Source organism: Indicator indicator, chromosome 3 (assembly GCF_027791375.1).
Source record: "Indicator indicator isolate 239-I01 chromosome 3, UM_Iind_1.1, whole genome shotgun sequence".
Taxonomy (NCBI): Eukaryota; Metazoa; Chordata; class Aves; order Piciformes; family Indicatoridae; genus Indicator; species Indicator indicator.
In genome coordinates, this window is record NC_072012.1 from 273,439 (window position 1) to 294,953 (window position 21,515).

The window sequence follows — 21,515 nt, forward strand, 5'->3', positions numbered from 1 at the left end:
CTTCTGTCTTGGAGAAAAAGCTCAACATTTCAAGTCCAGCAGCTCCTCCTCCAAGTCCCATCACAGCTGAAGCAGAGTCAGGTTGCTGAAGGGGCAGTGATGACTTCTTCACCCAGTCTGTAGGTGGGAATCTAGAATCCCTCTGATGATCACCAGGAATTGTCCTCAAAACAACTGCCCACTCCAGGGCTGGTCCTGCTTCTTCTGGGCAGGATGGTGGCACTGAAATGTTGAGAGCCTAAGCAGCAGAGCTGGAGGAGCACGGATGGGCAAGATGTGTTTAGCAGAGCCTGTCCCATGCTGCTGGAAGCCTGGTGGTCACCTTCTGACCTAGGAACAACCACCCAAAGAAGAGTTTCTCCTTTAGGATCCCCTAATCCAGCCCCTCAGAGCAGGACTGGGCAGTGACCATGGTTCTCCCTTTCTTCTACACCTCTGACCCACACATTCACGTGCTCAGGATCATCCCCAAGTTGGCAGCAAGGTCTGGACCAGGCAAGAAGTTTCCTTTCCAAACTCAACTGCAGCTTGGGTCCTTCCTTCTTCAGCAGAGTCCCTTCACCAAGCTCAGTGATGGTGCAGCACAGCCTGGAGATCCTCGGGCAAGGAGCCGATGATGGTCTCAATGTAGAGGCCAACGCGCTGCAGAGTCTCCTCCTTCACAGGGAGGTGCTGGCACCTGGCTCTCACCTACAGGAGACACAGGAAAGACAGCAGCTTGAAACCAGCTTCAGAGGTCCTTTTCTGCTTTGTCCTTCAGACAATCACAGCATGGGTTGGGTTGAAGAAGACCTTGAAGGTCATGGAGTCCAACCATCAGCCCAGCACTGCCAGGGCACCACCAACCCATGGCCCTCAGCACCACAGCTCCAGGGCTTTGAAACCCCTCCAGGGATGGGGACTCCACCACTGCCCTGGGCAGCCTGGGCCAGGCCTTGGACAGCCTTCACGGGGCAGAAATCGTTCCTCATGGCGAACCTCAGCCTCTCCTGGGGCAACCTGAGTCCAGTTCCTCTTGTCCTAGCACTTGTTCTTTGGGAGAAGAAACCAACCCCTACCTGCCTCCTTTCAGGGAGCTCTAGAGAGCCAGAAGATCTCCCCTGAGCCTCCTTTTCTTCAGGCTCAACACCCCCAGATCCCTCAGCTGCTCCTCACAAGTTCTCCAGACCCTTCCCCAGCTTTGTTGCCCTTCTCTGGACCTGTCCTAGCCTCTCAATGTCCTTCCTGGAGTGAGAGGCCCAAAACTGACCCCAGGATTCCAGATGTGTCACCAGGCCAGGATGCTGGTGATCTTCTTGACCACCTGGGCACACACTTCATGTTGTCTCTTTAGTGTGAGCCAATAGACAGGAAACTGTTCCCTGAGCCTCAAGGAGATGAGGAGTCAGAACTTTGAATCCGTTCCCACACAAACTCTCAAGTTTCATGACTGATCCACGGGCCAGGTGTCCACATCAAGAAGAACCCAAGTTGCCTATCCAAGAGGTGTGACCCCTGCCCCTGGTCCCTCCCTGCCACTCAGGCACAGCCAGAAAGGGACAAGTGCAGGAAGAAAGGAGGAGAACTTACCAGCTTCTCACGAAGTTTTAGCACCAGGTCCACAATCTCCACCTCAGACTTGTCCTTCATCCAGGCTACAATGTTCTAAAGAGAGAGAAGAGCTTGCTCAGGGACATTTCTCCTTTACAGAAGCTTCTCTCCAAGAGATGTTCTGAAAATAAATAGGAGGAGGAGGAGGAGGTTTCTCCTCTTCTTCCACAACTCTGCTCATGGCACTTAAACCTCAGTGAGGAGGGCAAAGCTCTCCCCACTTTTCTGCCCATGACAGCACCAAGCTTTGGCCTGCAAGGGAAGAATGAAGACAAGCTGGAGCAACACATAGGTAGTGTGAGGGAGAGGAGAGCTGGAGATGCATCTGGATTGGACACCAGAGCTCCTGGGACTTCCCCAGTGTAAGAAATTGCACCAGGAATGAAGGAAGCCATGAGGTGATGCTTCCAGTCTGGTTCTCTGTCGGCTTGGGAAGGACCTGATGAACAAAACAAGGGCTGATAGAAGCAACCAGAGCAGGATCTGGGCTGGTAGACAACATGGAGGAGCTGAGCTCCTCCCATTCTCATCCCCCTTGTGTGAAGTCATTCCTGTGCACGGGCAGCCAGGAGGCAACATGGTGATTCCCAACCCCAAGATGCATCCATAGATGCCCAAGGTGGCCACATCCTCATCTCCCAGGTACCAGCTGATGATGGTTTGTGACTCCTGCAGCTGGAACTCACTGCTTCACAGATGGCTTCCAAGTGAAGGGCCTCCAGCTTCTGGGTCATCTCCTTGTGCCGCTGCCGGTACCAGCCATCGAAGTTGGGAGACTTGAAGAAACGCCTGCAGAGGGAGGGGACACTGAGGAGCCACAGGGCAGCCACAGAAGCACCCAGGGAAGCAGGCTGCCTCCATGGCACACAGACTGCCTGACACCTCGTGTACTACCACGCTGCTCTCAGCTTTTCTACTCCAGAGGCTTCTCTTCTGTCAGGCAGGGACATAACAGAGCTGAGCTTCAGCAGACTGTCACCAAGGAGAGGGACAACCCCCCCAGTGCCACACTTGCCTTGGCACCAGCTCTTGCCTCAGACAATGTGAGGAGTCCTGGGCTACCCTTTGACCTCCTGGAGCCTTATTTTGGCCCAATTCTCCTTTGGAATGATGGTCACTTGGACAGTTCACCATGGGAGGCCATTCCCGGCCCTCTGCTTGGTTCCTCTCCTTTCCTGATAGAAATATCAACAGTGTGGCCAGCAGGAGCAGGGCAGGGATTATCCCCCTGCACTGGGCACTGCTGAGGCCACCCCTGGAATCCTGGGGTCAGTTTTGGGCCTCTCACTCCAAGTAGGACATGGAGGAGCTGGAGCAGGTCCAGGGAAAGGCAACAGAGCTGGGGAAGGGTCTGGAGGAGAAGGAGAAGGTCTGGAGAACTTGTGAGAATCTGAGCAGCTGAGGGACCTGGGGCTGAGCCTGGAGAAAAGGAGGCTGAGGGAAGACCTTCTGGCTCTCTACCACTCCCTGAAAGGAGCTTGGAGGCAGGTAGGGGTTGGTCTCTTCTCCCAAGGAACAAGAGGCAGACCAAGAGGAACTGGCCTCAGGTTGCCCCAGGGGAGGTTCATGCTGGCCACAAGGAACAATTTCTGCCCCTTGAGGGTTGTCCAAGGCCTGGCCCAGGCTGCCCAGGGCAGTGATGGAGTCCCCATCCCTAGAGAGGTTTCAAAGCTGCAGAGATGTGGTGCTGAGGGCTGTGGTTTGGTGGTGCCCTGGCAGTGCTGACTTGATAGTTGGACTCCATGACCTTCAAGATCTTCTCCAACCCAACCCATCCCATCCCATCTCTGGTATTTAAAGCTTTCAAAAGTTTTCAGCGAAGCTTTTGAATAAATAAAAATTCAAAAGCATGGAGCTGAGGCCCACAAACCTGGTGCTTTTCATCTCTCCTTCATAGCTCAGGTGCCACCAAGGCACAGGTAAGAACATCTCAGGTGAGTCTCTGCCCTGAAAGTCCCCTTTTTGCCCCCAGTTCCAGTGGAGGATTTGCTGTTCATCACAGCCTGGAGCAGCTGTTAAGGAGATGAGGCAAAGGAAGGCACTGAAGCCTCACCTGTAGAGGCCTAACCAGTCCCCCTTGAGGACACAGGTCAGCTGGGGCCCAGCGTGGTCAAGGCTCTTCATGAAGTCCTCCTGACGGAACGGACGGATCTGGGGGGGGTTCTGCACAACACAAAGACCATGTGAGAGGGGACCCAAAAGGAACTGTTGGGGCTCTGCACCTCAGAACAAGTCCAGGTGAGGGGTGACCTGCTGGGAAGCAGCTTCATGGAGAAGAACCTGACAGTGCTGGGGTACAAGGAGTTCACAATGAGCCAGCAATGTGTCCTCATGGCCAAGAAGGCCAAGGGTCTGCTGGGGGGCATGGAGAAGAGCGTGGCCAGCAGGGCAAGGGAGGTTCTGCCCCTCTGCTCTGCCCTGGTGAGGTCACAGCTGGAGAACTGGGGCCAGTGCAGGGCTCCCCAGTTCCAGAGAGACTGGGAGCTACTGGAGAGAGTCCAGTGGAAGCTGGGAAGATGCTGAGGGGCCTGGAGCAGCTCTGTGAGAGCCCTGGGGCTGACAGCCTGGAAAAGAGCAGCTCCAGAGGGCATCTGAGCAATGCTCAGCAAGAGCTAAAGGACCTGTAGGGGGCAAGAGGCTGGGGCCAGACTCTGCTCAGTGGTGCCCAGGGACAGGCCAAGGGCCAAGGGGCACTACCTGGACCCCAGGAGGTTCCATCAGGAGCAACTTGTTTGGTGTGAGGGTGCTGGAGGCCTGGAGCAGGCTGCCCAGAGAGGTTGTGGAGTCTCCTTCTCTGAGGAGTTTCCAACCCCCCCTGGCCATTGTGCCCCTGGGCAAGCTGCTGTGGGTGCCCCTGGTGGAGCAGGGGGGCTTGGACTGGATGAGCTCCAGAGGTCCCTTCCCACCTCACCACGCTGGGACTGGGGGTCAGTGATATCTATCATTGCACTGGAAGAGGCTGCAGCAGGTAGAATGAAGCACCTCCAGCAGCCTTGCTAACAAAGCTCAACTGAGGTTGCCAGCAGCTGAGCTCAGGAGCAAAACAGGAAGCATCTGGCCTACAATTGTGGTGGGTTTTTATCCCAAGGAGTCAAACTCACTCCCTTCAAGGAGGGAAAGTCACACAGAGGGTGTGCCACACAGCAGGTGGCAGAACCATTCCCAGTCCCCAGGGTCAAAGGCAAGATGGCTCATACCTTCCATGGAGTGATGGCCCTCTGCAGAGGCATCAGACTTGCAATGTAGTGCTCCTGGGAAGAGATAAAACCCCCAAATTAGAATAATTTTGGAAGCTACCAACTGGAGAACCTCTCTTATGCTCACTATCAACAGCCTCCTACTCTCTGGTTTCCTTCTATGTGAGCCCAACCCTTTCACCTTGTGTTCCACCTTGACTCCCACCAGGAGCTAAGGTCACCATGCTGCAGGAATCCCAAGTGTGGCATAGGAGAAAAGGTCAGGTGAGGAGAAGCTGGCAGGAGGGACCAGAACCTGAGATCTGTGCTCCCATCTTCTACCTCCTGAGATGAAGGAGAAAAGAAATTGGAGGAGCCAATCTTGGCCAATTGGATGGTCACCAAAAAGGCATCAGCAGCTTGCTAGTGGGTCTGGAGAGCAGACAGAGCTGGGCTTGAAAGCAGCCTTTCCGTCTGCCCTGTGAGGCCACAGCTGGAGAACTGAGGCCAGTGCAGGGCTCCCCAGTTCCAGAGAGATTGGGAGCTACTGGAGAGAGTCCAGTGGAGGCTGGGAAGATGCTGAGGGGCCTGGAGCAGCTCTGTGAGAGCTCTGGGACTGACAGCCTGGAAAAGAGCAGCTCCAGAGGGCATCTGAGCAATGCTCAGCAAGAGCTAAAGGACCTACGCGGGGCGAGAGGCTGGGGGCAGACTCTGCTCAGTGGTGCCCAGGGACAGGACAAGGGCCAAGGGGCACAAACTGGAACCCAGGAGGGTGTGAGGGTGCTGGAGGCCCGGAGCAGGCTGCCCAGAGAGGTTGTGGAGTCTCCTTCTGTGGAGAGCTACCAACCTCCCCTGGCCATTGTGACCCTGGGCAAGCTGCTGTGGGTGCCCCTGGTGGAGCAGGGGGGTTGGACTGGATGAGCTCCAGAGGTCCCTTCCCACCCCACCATGCTGGGATTGGGGGATTGTAACCAAACAAGGAAGGCCTCTTCTACACTGCAGCAAACAGCCTTCATTGTCTGCACACCTGCTACTGCATCTCCAGCCACAGAGCTTTATGCTGATTGCTGACACTGGCATCCAGGAGACACTGAGTTCTCCATGGAGTAAAACATCTCGAAGGAGGTGCCATGTCCTGAAGCTATTAGAGATGCTGAGGCAGAAGTAAATAAAAGAGGACAAGCTCCACCTTTTCCCTCAAGCATCTCCTGTTCAACCATCCCCTCCCCTTCCCAGCCATCTGACAAGTCCCTGCTGAACTCACCAGTGGGATGATGAAGCTCTGGGTGAGCTCCAGGAGGTGACGCCTCAGGAGGGCACTCTGGACTTCTGAGGGCCGTTTCCTCTGGATGCCCTGGAAGCAGAAGGAGAAGTCACAATGCTGCTGTTTCTCCATCATGCAGACATGAAGCTTTGCAAAGCCTGCAGCTAGAAGCCATGAATCCACAGCAGTCTGGAAATGGTAGCACCCAAAATGAAGGTTCCCCTCTCCAGAGCTGACTTTTCACTCCATGAAATCTGGTTTCTCAGATTATTTTTGGAAGGGATTGTCCTCACTTGGGTGGGCATCAGCACCCACATTTCATTCATAACCACAAGTGAAAAGTGGTTTAGGTTGGACATCAGCAGAAACTTCTCCACTGGAAGGGTTCTCCAACACTGAAAGAGGCTCCCTAGAGAGGTGGCTGAGCCTCCATCCCTGGAGAGGTTTCAGAGTCTTGGAGATGTGGTGTTGAGGGCCATGCTTTAGCACCAGCCTTGGTAGAGTTAGAGAGGGGTTGGACTTGATGAGCTTAAAGGTCTTCTCCAGCCTAAATGAGTCTGTGAAAAGGAAGCTGAGGGGAGACTATATGTCTCTCTACAACTCCCTGAAAGGAGGTTGGAGCCAGGTGGGGGTCACAGAATCATGGAATCACAGAATGGTTTTGTTTGAAGAAGACCTTCAAGCTCATGGAGGCCAACCCTTAACCCCAGCACTGCCAGGGCACCACCAACCTATGGCCCTCAGCATCACATCTCCAAGACTTTGAAACCCCTCCAGGAATTGGGACTCCAACACTGCCCTGGGCAGCCTGGGCCAGGCCAGGCCAACCCTCAAGAGGCAGAAATTGTTCTTCATGGCCAATCTCAACCTCTCCTGGGGCAACCTGAGGCCATTTCCTCTTGTCCTGTCCTTTGTTCCTTGGGAGAAGAGACTGACCCAAGGGTGGTTGAACATTAGGAAAAGTTACTTTGCTGAAAGGATGGTCCAGGCCTGGCCCAGGCTGCCCAGGACAGTGGTGGGAGTCCCCATCCCTGGAGAGCTTTCAAAGCCATGGAGCTGTGGTGCTGAGTGCCATGGTTTGGTGGTGTCCTGGCAGTGCTGGGATAAGGGTTGGATTTGATGGTTTTAAAGATCTCTTCCAAGCCAAAGCATTGTGTGATTCCACCATGACACAACTGTGTCAGCCCTGCTTCTTCTGCAAAGTTTGTCCTGTTTACCCCACGGTGCTGGCCCAGTTTTCCCAGGGATGAGACAGAAGCTGTAGGACAGGTGGAAGCTGCTCACCTTGAGTAGTCTCTTGATCAGGGTCTTGTCTTTGTGAAGAAAGGTTTTGTAAGAAGTGTAGATTCCTGGAGTTAAAAAAAAACAAAACAAAACACAAAACAACACAAAACAGAGAGGAAAATACTCCAATTTTAGCAACAAATCTTTGCCTGTGGATCTACAGGAGCCTTAGGGCTAGCTGAGGTTTCCACCACAAATCTGGCTGCAACCAGTGCTCCCAGCAGGACTGAAGGACTCTGAACCATCTCAAGAACCTTCTTATGGTGAGACAACTCACTTCTGGCTAGGCCTGAGGTGAGCAGCTAGTGAAGAGACAGCTGTGTCTAGGCAATCCAGTTCCTTGGAGTTCTATCACCTCTAAAATCCAACAGGACATCAAAACCAGCCCAGAAAATGAGAAGCTGCTCTCCCAGTTTGTTCAGTTAATTCACTGGTGGCTTCTTCAACCTCAGGACAAAGATGTGGTTGTTCTGGATTAGATGAGGAGTGTCACCACTGGCCAACAGATCAAGTGTGAGATGGTGACCCCAAAACATCCACCTATCAAGACACCAAATCCTACATCTGGATTAAAGAAAATTAACTCAAGGACTCACCTGGTTTGGTGTCCAGAGTCTTTAGTTTAGCCAACTTCTTCACCTTCACTTGCTTGGGCAGGTCTCCTGAGGACAGACATCAAATGAGGAGCTCAGGCTCTGGCCTTGAGAACATTCAACTCCTACACCTCAACAGCTCCAGCTCAAACTGGATCCTCCCTGAGCTCCACTCTCACATAAAGCTTCTGCTCTGCTGAACTGTGGAACAGGAAGGTGCTTGGGAGGCATGACGAAGAGCGTGGCCAGCAGGGCAAGGGAGGTTCTGCTGCTCTTCTACTGTGCCCTGGTGAGGCCACAGCTGGAGAACTGGGGCCAGTGCAGAGCTCCCCAGTTCCAGAGAGACTGGGAGCTACTGGAGAGACTCCAGTGGAGGCTGGGAAGATGCTCCCTTCCAGATGAGGGGTCTGAAGCAGTTCTGTGAGAGCTCTGGGGCCGACAGCCTGCAGAAGGGCAGCCCCAGAGGGCATCTGAGCAATGCCCAGCAAGAGCTAAAGGACCTGTGGGGGGCAAGAGGCTGGGGCCAGGCTCTGCTGAGTGGTGCCCAGGACAGGACAAGGGGCACAAACTGGACCCCAGGAGGTTCCATCAGGAGCAACTTGTTTGGTGTGAGGGTGCTTGGAGGCCTGGAGCAGACTGCCCAGAGAGGTTGTGGAGTCTCCTTCTCTGGAGAGCTTCCACATGCCCTTGGCCATTGTGCCCCTGGGCAAGCTGCTGTGGGTGACCCTGGGGGTTGGACTGGAAGAGCTCCAGAGGTCCCTTCCCATCCCAGCATGCTGGGGTTATGTGGGAAGAAGGCACTGCAGGACAACCATTCCTCAACCTAGTGGGGCTTTCTTGGCTTCATAGCAAACTGTCAGAGTTTCTCCTTCCACCACTCTCTCCACTCTGCACTTTCTCTTTCCCACCCAAGAAGGTGTCCTTCTCCTCTTCACACTCAGAACTTCAACAGACCAAGCTGTCCCCTCAGCAGCTGCTCTTCACCTCTCTTTGTATTCATCCTGCACACCAACTGGGCCAAAGCCTTTGGCTTCCCAGTTCCCCCAAGTATGCTGATGGGCAAAACCACAACCCTCAGCTCACTCTGAACCTCTGCCACGCTCCACCAACACCAGAGGACTCTGATTCCACCCTTACCTGACATTTTGAGCTCCCCAACCCGAAGGATGTGTGGCCAGTGCTGGAGAGTTTTGATGAAGAAAGGGTTTGTGACTCCCACAACTATGTTTGGCCTAGAAAGATGGAGGGAAACCAAGCAGAAGAAGGTGAGCCTGAGGGTTTGCTCCAGCCAGATGGCGGCCAGCAAGGATCTGGTGGGACTTACGGAGCCTGGGTCCTGGTGGTGTACTCCTTGAACTCGCTGTCATGGATGGTGAAGTAGGGGCGGTAGTCACAGCAGTACCTCAGAGGAGCAAGGCAGCTGCAAAGCAGGCAGAAGGGGAGTCACAACCTTCATGGAGGAGGAACAGGGCTTTCCATCAGCTTCATGACCTCCAACAGGGTTTTGTCCTATCAGGGCTAACACCTCGGAGGAGTTCCAGGGTGTTTTACCTAAAGCTGAGTCCACACCTGAGGAGATAAAGTTCCTCAGAGCTGAGCCAGCAGCTCTCCCACCATGGGAGATTCACTTTGCTCTGCCACTGGGGGAACATGAGCAAGGCTCTCCTGCTACACTGCTTGGCCCACACCTTCAAGGCCAGGTTGGTCTAGTGGGAGATGCCTTTGCCCGTGGTGGTGGAAGGGTAGAACTGGATGATCTTTAAGGTCCCTTCCCACCCAACCCATTCTGGGATTCTATGTTTCATCAACAAACTAAACCCAGCAGGATGGACCCAGCAGAACTGGTGTGAAGGGCTGCCAGCCACAAGATCTGACCAGGCTGGGGGAGAAGAACCTCGGGAGTTCAGTCAGGGCAAGTGGATGGTGCTGCCCTTGGGGAGGAACAAACTCCTGCACCAGCCCAGTTGAGAGGTGACCTGCTGGAAGCAGCTTCATGAAGGACTTGGCAGTGCTGGGGGACAAGGAGTTCACTATGAGACAGCAATGCGCCCTTGAGGCCAAGAAGGCCAAGAGACTGCTGGGGGGCATGGAGAAGAGTGTGGCCAGCAGGGCAAGGGAGGTTCTGCCCCTCTACTGTACCCTAGGGAGGTCACAGATGGAGAACAGTGCAGGGCTCCCCAGTTCCAGAGAGACTGGGAGCTACTGGAGAGAGTCCAGTAGAATCTGGGAAGATGCTGAGGGCCCTGGAGTAGCTCTGTGAGGAACAAAGGCTGAGAGCCCTGGGGCTGAGAGCCTGGAGGAGAAGAGCCCCAGAGGGATCAATGCTCAGCAAGAGCTAAAGGACCTGTGGGGGACAAGAGGCTGGGGCCAGACTCTGCTCAGTGGTGCCCAGGGACAGGCCAAGGGCCAAGGGGCACTACCTGGACCCCAGGAAGTTCCATCAGGAACAACTTGTTTGGTGTGAGGGTGCTGGAGGCCTGGAGCAGGCTGCCCAGAGAGGTTGTGGAGTCTCCTTCTCTGGAGAGCTTCCAACCCCCCCTGGCCATTGTGCCCCTGGGCAAGCTGCTGTGGGTGTCGCTGGTGGAGCAGGGGCAGGTTGGACTGGATGAGCTCCAGAGGTCCCTTCCCACCCCACCATGCTGGGATTGAGGATCCTGTGTGAATTTCTTAGTCTAGCTCCCTGTATCTCATTATTTGAGGGTATTACCTGGTCAGTGCCAGAACCATTTCTGAAGACAGCATAGGGGATGGTGCCATCACCACCACTGGCTCTCCCAGCAGCATCAGCTCCCACAACATCTGGATGTGGATGAGGACTGGCTGGAAACACCTTTGAGGGAAGGACAGAACTGAGGTAAGACATGCAGTTTGGACAAGCACAGACACAGCTACTGCACATAAACCAACCCTGGTGAGCTTCAGGCTGGGAACTGGAGATCTAGGATTGGTCACTAGTGTCCCACCACAGAATGTCAGGTGTCCTCCACATGCTGCTCCTCAACCATTTCAATTCTGTCTGAAAGAAGTCCTTTAAACAACATAAAGCAACCTTTTCAACTAAGAAGATCAGGGAATCATGGAATGGCTTGGGTTGAAGGGTCCTTCAAAGCTCATCCAGTCCAACCCCCTGCAGCCAGCAGGGACATCCCCAACCACAACAGGTTGCTCACAGCCCCACACAACCTCACCCGGGGTGGTGCCAGCCATGGGGCAGCTCCCACCTCTCTGGGCAGCCTGGCACAGGCTCTCACCACCCTCAGGGGCAAACATTTCTCCTTTCTCTCCACTCTGAAGCTCCCTCTGAGTCTCAAACCATCACCCCTGCTCCTGGCACAACAGGCCCTGCTCAAAACTCTGTCCCCAGCTTTCCTTAAGCCCTGAAAGGCCACCAAAAGGTCACCCTGGAGCCTTCTCCAGGCTGAACAACCCCAACTGTCCCACCTGGCCTCACAGCAGAGGCCTTCCAGCACTGCTGTGGCCTCCTCTGGCCTTGCTCCACCATGTCCAAGTCTCTGCTGTGCTGAGGATTCCAGAGCTGCCCCAGGCACAGCAATTTCTGATTCCTCATTTGGTGTCTTCCCTATACCCATGATTTATAGGACACCATGAGCAGATGGGAAGGAGAAGGTTGTAGGGATGGTGGCTCTCACCTGAAGAGATCTAGTTCATGAATACTGGGGAGAACCATTGGGGCTGGCAACAAATTCTAAAGGAGGAAGAAAGAAACAAAATAATCAAAGACTTGACTTAGATGATCTCCAGAAGGTCCCTTCCAACCCCAACCATTCTGTGGTTCGGTGAAGCAAAGCCAACACTGTTGGTCAACAGAAGCATCCTGGCTGAGATGCCACCTAAAGGGACCACCTCAAGCACAAAGCAGCTCCCTCTAAGTACAAAAGAGAAGAGAACAAGGAGGTATGAACCAAGAACAGATCTGCATGGAGCATTCAAGGTCCACATGGATGTTTTTTGCTAGAAGATAGCCCCAAATCCCTTCTTTTCATGATGTGAAAGGTTCAAGTGTCTGCTGCTTTGTTATCTGGAGCTTCTTCTGGTGCAAGGCAGAGCTTAAGACACAGAGATGATGAAGGCTGGTAAGGTGGGTACCAAAAGTTGTTCAAAAGAGAGAAAAGGCGAGGGGGGAAAAGTAAATGTAAAAGAACCACATCAAAGCTGAATAAAAGCAGAAAAGATGCTGCAAAGCACAACAAACCAAGGGAAAGGCTTGTGGAGATCTACCTCCCCCTGAGCCAGGGGATCTACACCTGAACCAGGAGATCTACCTCCACCTGAGCCAGGAGATCTACCTCCCCCTGAGCCAGGAGATCTACACCTGAACCAGGAGATCTACCTCCACCTGAGCCAGGAGATCTACACCTGAATCAGGACATCTACCTCCACCTGAGCCAGGAGATCTAAAACTGAGCCAGGAGATCTACCTCCACCTGAGCCAGGAGACCTCCACCTGAAGCAGATGATCTACCTCCATCTTTGGAGGTTGGAAGGGACTTCTGGAGATCATCAAGTCCACTGCCCCTTAGCAAGGCAGGTTCACCTGTAGTTTGAGCCTAATGAGGAGCTTAAACCATAATTAATTAATTATTATTTAATTCATAATTAATAATCAAGTGGTTTCCAAGAGGATAAGGCTGAAGGAATTCCAGTTCTTCTCCTCCTTCCTGCCCTGTCAGCCTAGATTCTGCTCCTCATTGCCTGTGTCACACCATGCTTCATCTCACCTCTTGGTTGCACTGCTTCACTGGGCTTGATCCTGGTTTGTCCACCCTTGATGGGATCCTCACCTAGGTGAGAAGAGGGAGATGGACTCAGCATGAGTGAGCACAGTCAGCACTTGGCTTGCTTTCCCATCCACTTTCCCCATTCCCCATCCCCAACCATCCACCTGAGGAAGCTTCCTCAGATACCACTTGGAATTGTTGGAATTAAAGGGAAAGGGTCTGGAGAAAAGAGGAACTTGAAGATCAGGAAGCAAAGGGATGGTGCTGAGAGCAAACCACCAGCAACAAGGTACCTGAATGACAACTCCCATCACTGGAAGGTTCAAGGTCTGTCCTGGCACAGGAGGTGGCCACTGATCGATCTCGTTGCACACTGCAGGGACACAGGGCAAGGAATAAAACTTTCACTTGAAGGTCAAGAAGGTGACCTGGGCTGCTCTGTGAGGTTCACCAGTAGGATTGTCACTCACTGCTGGCTGCAGACAAACACAGGCTCAAAGAACAGATGTGGAACTGGTGGTGGAGTCCCCGTCCCTGGAGGTGCTCGAGAAAAGTGTTCCATGGCCCTTGGGGACAGGGTTTGATGGCCATGGTGGGGTTGGGTTGGTGGTTGGACTGTATGATCTCAGAGGGCTTTTCCAAACCAAATGATTCTATGATTCTATAATTGTGCAAGGTTAGGTCAGACACCAGAACTTGGACCTGCACCATCACTTCCAGAACAGGTCCAGCAACACAGCCCTGCTCATGTATCAGGGTGAAGTTGAACAGTGCAATGAAGACCTACAGAGAGATGTCTGCTTTGCACTAGCAGCTTGTAACTCACTCTGGAGGTACATTGTAGGACCTGGGGGGGTTGGTCCACAGCAGCTGAAGATAAACCAACATGTGCCCAGGTGGCCAAGAAGGCCACCAGCAGCCTGGCCTGGATCAGCAATGGTGTGGCCAGCAGGAGCAGGGCAGGGACTGTTGCCTGCAAGCACTGTGCGAGCATTGCTGAGGCCACACAAGGAATCCTGGGGTCAGGTTTGGGCCTCTCATTCCAAGAAGGACACTGAGGGGCTGGAGCAGGTCCAGAGAAGGGCACCAGAGCTGGGGAAGGGTCTGGAGAACAATGAGAAGAGTCTGGAGAACTTGTGAGGAGCAACTGAGGGACCTGGGGTTGCTGGGCCTGGAGAAAAGGATGCTGAGGGGAGTCCCTGTGGCTCTCTACAGCTCCCTGCAAGGAAGCTTGGAGCTTGGGGTTGGTCTCTTCTCCCAAGGAACAAGGGACAGGACAAGAGGAACTTGTCCTGTTACCTCAGGGAAGGTTCAGGCCTGGCCCAAGCTGCCCAGGGCAGTCTTGGAGTCCCCATCCCTGGAGGGGTTTCAGAGCCGTGGAGATGTGGTGTTGAGGGCCATGGGTTGGTGGTGACTTGGCAGTGCTGGGCTGATAGTTGGACTCCATGACCTTGAAGATCTTCTCCAACCTAAATGATTGAATGGTTGTATGCAGAACTGACAGCATCACCTCCTAGGGCTGCCAAGCCCTTCCCAATAAGTCATCCTCTGCAGCCATTTCTCCTTTTGACCAGCCAGACCCTTGGAAGAAAATTCTTCCCTGTTGGCATTTCTTCCAGACCCAATGAATCTGGAACATCTCGGCTGCCTTTCAAGAACTTCCCAATTTCAGTTTGAGGTTTCAAGATGCCAGCCCTCCCCTCCTTAGGTCTGAGTCACCCACCTGCCTCCAGGCATGGCTCCAGCTTGTCAAAGTATTCCGGAGCAATCAACTGCAGCAAGGACTGGAACAAGTTGACGTATGGAAGTCGTGACACCAGCACCAGAGACTGCAGAAAAAGGGACATTTAGGAGTCAGAGACCTCCTGGCATCATCATTCCTAGCACTGCATCATCTCTTACCACCAGCAAAACCAAGGAAGAGCTCCAAAGTAGCTCTTTTTATACAGGTGGGATTGTTGCCCACTAAACCATGAGGTGATCAAGTCCCACCATCAGCCCAACACCACCATGGTCACTAAACCATGAGGTGATCAAGTCCCACCATCAGCTCAACTCTACCATGGTCACTAAACCATGAGGTGATCAAGTCCCACCACCAACCCAACACCACCATGGTCACTAAACCATGAGGTGATCAAGTCCCACCATCAGCTCAACTCTACCATGGTCACTAAACCATGAGGTGATCAAGTCCCACCACCAACCCAACACCACCATGGTCACTAAACCATGAGGTGATCAAGTCCCACCATCAGCTCAACTCTACCATGGTCACTAAACCATGAGGTGATCAAGTCCCACCATCAGCCCAACATCACCATGGTCACTAAACCATGAGGTGATCAAGTCCCACCATCAGCCCAACACCACCATGGTCACTAAACCATGAGGTGATCAAGTCCCACCATCAGCCCAACATCACCATGGTCACTAAACCATGAGGTGATCAAGTCCCACCATCAGCCCAACACCACCATGGTCACTAAACCATGAGGTGATCAAGTCCCACTATCAACCCACACCACCATGGTCACTAAACCGTGAGGTGATCTCATGGTTAAATGGCCACGGTGGTGTTGGGTTGATGGTTGGATTTGGTGATCTTAGACCTTAGATCTTAAAGGTCTCTTCCAAGCAAAACGCCTCTGTGAGGCTAGGATTCTATGATTAGGTCCCCATGGTGTCCAGTTTCTCTAATTCTACAACTTTTTGAGTGATCAGCTCACTGCTTTCAAGGAAATCAAAGGAGTTGTTCAGCCTGGAGAAGAGAAGGCTCCAGGGAGACCTTCTGGTGGCCTTTCAGTGCTTAAAGGGACCGAGAAGAAAGCTGGGGACAGAGTTTTGAGCAGGGCCTGTTGTGCCGGGAGCTGGGGTGATGGTTTGGGACTCAAAGAGGGAGCTTCAGAGTGGAGAGAAAGGAGAAATGTTTGTCCCTGAGGGTGGTGAGAGCCTGTGCCAGGCTGCCCAGAGAGGTGGAAGATGCCCCATCCCTGGAAGCATTCCAGTTGAAGTTGGTTTGGGCTCTGAGCAAAGATGAGCTCCATGATTCTATGGCTGCTGGGAAGAAGCCAAATTCCAGCCATTAAGCAGGGTTGAGGTTTAACCCAGCCCAAGCTGCAGGAACAAAGTTCATCCTCCTGCTGCCTGTGACACATGGAGTGAGGACTTCATGATGCAGCCAGCAGCAGGTCACTGCCCATGTGATGAAAACACTGTGGCAACCCCACCCAGGCTGGTGTGCAGTGACACTTTCCACACCTTCCCTCTCCTCCATGACCTTTGGTGCTTGCTGCAGAAAGCCTGTGGGTGTCACATAAGAAGTGGTGCTGGTTTCCAGCTCTGGATGGTGCCTTTTCAAAGCTGAGGAGAAGCTGAGAAGGAGCCATGGCATCTGGTTTCAGGACTCACCTTCTGGAAATAACCTCTCTTCATCGAGCTGTCCTTGACCTGCCTGAAGTAGACGTAACCAAAGTAATGAGCTGACTCCCTCTGCAAGAGAGACCAACAACACTGTCATGGAGAAATCCATCACCCCAAAATCATCATCCCCCCAAACCCCTCCAGCCACTGGGCAAGGAGCAAACCTCACCCCTGCTAGGAGACAACCAGGGCATTGCCTCATGGAATGCATGAGGTAGGAAGGGACCCTCCAATGTATCTTGTCCAATGCCCCTGCAGTCAGCTGAGACATCTCGAACCAGATCAGGTTGCTCAGGGCCCCATCAAGCCTGACCTTGAATGTGGTCTCCACCACATCCCTGGACAACCTGTTCCAGTGTCTCACCACCCTCGTAGTGCAGAACTTCCTCTTGATGTCCAACCCAAATCTGCCCTGCTCCAGTTTCAAACCATTGCCCCTTGTCCTACCACAGGTCCTTCTGAACACTCCCTCCCCAGCCTTCCTGTAGCCCCCTTCAGATACTGAAAGGTCACCAGAAGGTCTCCTTGGAGCATTCTCTTCTCCAGGCTGATCTCTCTCAGCCTGTCTTCATAGCACAGGTACTCCAGACCTCTGATCATCTTTGTGGCCTTCTCTGGACCTGCTCCAACAGTTCCATGTCCCTCTTGTGTTGAGATCCCCACAGCTGGACACAGCACTGCAGGTGAGGTCTCCCCAGAGCAGAGCAGAGGGGCAGGATCCCCTCTCTCCATCTCTGGCCACACTGCTTTGCATGCAGCCCAGGCTGCCCTTGGCCTTCTGTGCTGCAAGTTCACACTGCTGGCTCCTGTCCAGCTTCTCACCCACCAGCACCCCCAAGTCCTTCCTTCTCCACAGAGCTGCTCTCCAGCTGGATTGATATCAAGGATTTATCCACCCAACGTTGGCCATGCCCAGCTATCTGGGGGCGTTTATCAAATGGGACCACAGAAAGGAGACACAAACAACTGAATTCACAGAGGCTTACAGCCTCCAGGCACCACTTGTACCTTCGGGGCCATCATCTGGAGTCCTCAACACAGGAGAGACATGGACCTGTGAGGAGGTCCAGAGGAGGCCTGAGTGGAGCATGTGAGGAGCAGCTGAGGAACCTGGGGTTGTTAAGCCTGGAGAAATGATGGCTGAGGGGAGACCTTCTGGCTCTCTACAACTCTCTGAAAGGAGGCTGGTGAAGGTTGGTCTCTTCTCCCAATGAACAGGACAAGAGGAAATAGCCTCAAGGTGCCCCAGGGAGGTTTAGGTTGGACATTAGAAGAAACTTCTTCACTGAAAGGGTTCTCAGAGACTGGAACAGGCTGCCCAGGGAGGTGGGTGAATCCCCATCCCTGGAGGAGTTTCAGAGCTGTGGAGATGTGGTACTGAGGGCCATGGGTTAGCACCAGCCTCAGAGGAGTTAGAGAATGGTTGGACTGCATGATCTTCAAGGTCTTCTGCAACCCACACAATTCCATGAATCCATGATTCTGTGACTGGTGTGTAGGTTCTAGGCACAAGGGCTGCCCAGAAATGCCACTGACCTGCAGTGTCAGAGGTGCTTCTCTGTTGTACTCTCCATCATCCTCATAGTGAGTGGTCCGCTGGCCCCCAGACTGCCGAAGGCGGAAGCTAAACTGAGTATCCCCAAGGCCACCTGAGACACAGAAGATCAGAACTGTTCAGGAAGAAGTTGCAGGAAAGACAAAGATGGAAATTGGTGACATCTGAAATGGTGACACCAGAAGGGATGCTGGCTCACAATGAGAGAATCATAGAATGGTTTGGGTTGGAAGAGACCTTCAAGATCATGGAGTCCAACCCTTAACCCCAGCACCAAGGCACCACCAAACCATGGCCCTCAGCACCACAGCTTGGAAACCCCTCCAGGGATGGGGACTCCAACGCTGCCCTGGGCAGCCTAGGCCAGGCCTGGACAACCCTCAGGGGGCAGAAATTGTTCCTCATGGCCAACCTGAACACTCCCTAGGGCAACCTGAGGCCATTTCCTCTTGTCCTGTCCCTTGCTCCCTGGGAGAAGAGACCAACCCCCACCCAGCTCCAACCTCCCTGCAGGGAGCTGTAGAGAGCCAGAAGGACTCCCCTTAGCCTCCTTTTCTCCAGGCCCAGGTCTCTGAACCTGCTGCAGGTTCTCAATGTCCTTCTTGGAATGAGGGGCCAAAAACTGCCCCTAGGATTTGATTAATGCCCAGTCCAAGGGGACAATCCCTGCCCTGATTCTGATGGCCACACTCTTGCTGATCCAAGCCAGGATGCTCTTGGCCTTCAACAACCCCAGATCCCTCAGCAAATTTCCATTTGCCAGGAACTCCAAAACCAAGAATGGAGAGGAACAGCAGGAAGGAAGCCCCAAAAGCCAAGAACAAAACTAGAAGATACACAGATGTGGTCCTTAGGGACATGGTTTACTGGTGCCCTAGCAGTGCTGGGCTAAGGGTTGGACTTGATGATCTTAAAGGCCTTTTCCAACCACAAGGATTCTGTGATTCTCTGACTCGAGGTCACAGATTCTCTACCCTAGGCGAATCCAAAGGAGAAGCAGCCTCTTTGTTCAGGCCTAAGGGCTGGGTGTTCCTTGCTGTTCACAGCTGTAGAAGACACAGCCCAGCAGGCCCTGTTGCTGTAGAAGTGATGATGCATTCTTTCATCAGGACAAGGAAGCAGCTTGCAGGCTACAGGCATGGCCAGCAGATGCCACCTACCTGAGTAGGAGTCTGGGAAGGACAAGTAGCAGATACTGCTCTTCTGCAAGAAACAGAAGAGACAGAGTGAAGAGAGCTCCATCCTTGCTGCTCCAAGTCTTTAAAAGCAGGAATGTGAGCAATTCTTACCTCTTTCTCCGTCAGCCTGAAGTCATAGGGGTACACCAGCTGCAAAAGAGACAGAAGGCAGGAAGTCAACCATTTTGTTCCACCATGACACCTAGAACCATTGCTTCTATATCAAAAGTGGTTTCTTTCCCCCAAAGTCCCATGTCCCACAAGAAGACACCATCAAAAGCCTGCTCACCAGCAGCACCTGCACTGAACCTGCCACAGACTCTGTATTGATTCTCACAGAGACAGAGCACATGGATCATGGTTCACTGAGATCTTAGTATCAGAGGTAGGAACTTGGTGAAGAAACAGCCCCACCACCCTGCTGCTGACTTCTCCTGATAGACTCTTGATGTGTAAACAGCTCTTTTCTCTAAAGCCAAGGAAAAGCCCCTGTACCAGTCCAGGTTAGGAAGCAGCTGCTGGGAAGCAGCTCCACAGAGAAGGACTCAGGAATGCTGGGGGACACCAAGTTTCCATGAGCCAGCAATGTGACCTTGTGGCCAAGAAAGCCAAGGGCCTCCTGCAGGGCATGAAGAAGAGTGTGGCCAGCAGAGCAAGGGAGGTTCTCCTGCCCCTCTACTGTCCTATTGAGGCCATAGCTGGAGAACTGGGGCCAGTGCTGGGCTCCTCAGTTCCAGAGAGACTGGGAGCTACTGGAGAGAGTCCAGTGGAGGCTGGGAAGATGCTGAGGGCCCTGGAGCAGCTATGAGGAGCAAAGGCTGAGAGCCTGGAGAAGAGCAACCTGAGAAAGCTTCCCAATGCTCATTAACAGGGAAAGGGTGGGGGCAGGAGGATGGAGCCAGACTCTTGTCAGTGGTGCCCAGGAACAGGACAAGGGATAAGGGGCAGCAGCTGGAACCCAGGAGGTTCCATCAGGTGCAACGTGTTTGGTGTGAGGGTGTTGAAGCCCTGAAACGGGCTGCCCAGAGAGGTTGTGGATGGCTCCTCCCTGGAAGTGTTCAAGGACAAGTTGAATGAATCCTTGCTGTGTAGTGGAAGCTGTCCCTGCCAACTGTACGCAGGCCCAGGCCCGTCCCACAAGCCCCAGGCCCTGCCCCAGCCCTGCCCCGCCCTAGCTCACCGCACCACTCCCCGGCACTACCGGGCCCCAGGCCTGCCCCACAGACGCCGGCACCTGAGACGTCCCACACCCCCCGGCTCTTCCCATACCTCCATAGCCTGGCCCAGCTCCAGGTCGAAAGTGACCACGCAGACACAGTCAAGCCATGCGGAGAAGCGTGCCCAGGGCAACAGGGAGGAGGCAGCGGCGGCCTCAGCGGCCGCAGCCTCACGGCGACGGGGCCAGGGCTCGGCCCGGCACAGGGCGTCCATGGCAGCGCCCACTCCGCCCGGCCCTTGTCGGCCCTGCCGCGCGACGCTGCGCCCCCCGGCGGCCCGGAGGTCTCCGCGCCCGCTGCCCCCACACAGCGCTCCCACCCTTCCCACCATAGAGTCGGCTCCAGCCGAGCAGAGCAGCCCTGAGCTATGTAGGTTATGGCGGCGTGCCCTGGGACCCGCAGCCCTCAGAGGGCGAAACTTGGCGGTGAATCCCCTTACTCTGCCCCGCTCCAGCGTTCGGCTGCGGGACGCCGTTCCCCAGAGCTTGACCTGTTCACCTGCTCGCCCCAGACTGTGGCTGCAGCCCCGGGCCCTGGTTGGGCCTGGCCTGGTTTTCTAGGTCCTAGACCTCCCGGTCCTGGTTCTCTTGGGCCTGGGCCTCCCTGGGCTGGCCAGGCCTGGTCCCTGGCCTTATGCAGGCTGAGAACCGTCCTGTGGCACAGCGAAGGTGTCATGACCCCCAAGGGGGCTTGAGGGGTGTCCTGCAGAACCAGGCTGGGCACAATGCGATTACAACCTTAATGTGCTGGGGTTTGAGAGTTGTAAGGCACATGAACTCCCTAGCATGACAGTTTCCCTCTTGCATTTATCCAATGCTTGGAGTGGAAACCAGCATCTTGGCCTGCATCAGGAATGGTGTGGCCAGCAGAACCAGGGCAGGGATTGTTCCCCTAGATTGGGCACTGGTGAGGACACACCTGGAATCCTGGGGTCAATTTTGGGCCCCTTCACTCCAAGAAGGACATTGAGGATCTGGAGTAGGTCCAAGACAAGGGTAGTGAAGCTGGTAAAGGGTGTGGAGAGCTTATGAGGAGCAGCTGAGGGAACTGGGGTTGATCAGCCCAGAAAAAAAGGAGGCTGAGGGGAGAGCTTCTGGTTCTCTACAATTCCCTAAAATGAACTTGGAGCTGGGCAGGGGGGGGAGATCTCTTGTCCTGAATTGATAGAACAAGAGGAAACGGCCTCGATTTGCCCCATGGGAAATTCAGGTTTGACACAAGGAACAATTTCTTCCCCTTGACAGTTGTCCAAGTTTGGCAAAAATAAATCTGGATTACTTACAGGTAAAAAAAGGTAAATTCTGTTTACACTCTCAGAGTTTGCTTACTTGGTTATTCCTTTCTGGCCCCTACCTGGTCATAATTCCCCACCCTTTTTTTGTGTCACCTGTGGCCTGAATCTGACTTGGAATTCAGTCCCTTGGGCGTTGGAGGATTTGTCTGTTCGCCTCTTTGTTTGTATTATGTCTAATTCTACCTTGGTGCTAATGCTGCTT

At 53.8% G+C, this 21,515-nt stretch overlaps 1 protein-coding gene across 1 annotated transcript; it reads right to left on the reverse strand.

The window, feature by feature from the left end:
* Window positions 1-567: 567 nt before the first annotated feature.
* Window positions 568-20,233, reverse strand: DENND6B (DENN domain containing 6B). The gene is made up of 20 exons (XM_054399658.1): window positions 20,072-20,233; window positions 18,914-18,952; window positions 18,785-18,827; window positions 17,606-17,718; window positions 16,058-16,138; window positions 14,370-14,475; window positions 12,940-13,019; window positions 12,647-12,709; window positions 11,558-11,613; window positions 10,615-10,737; window positions 9,232-9,327; window positions 9,045-9,139; window positions 7,911-7,976; window positions 7,315-7,379; window positions 6,031-6,120; window positions 4,788-4,841; window positions 3,644-3,753; window positions 2,277-2,379; window positions 1,570-1,644; window positions 568-690 (listed from the first exon to the last, which is right to left on the reverse strand). The coding sequence occupies exons 1-20, from the start codon at window positions 20,231-20,233 to the stop codon at window positions 568-570; spliced, it is 1,743 nt and encodes a 580-aa protein (XP_054255633.1).
* Window positions 20,234-21,515: the final 1,282 nt, after the last annotated feature.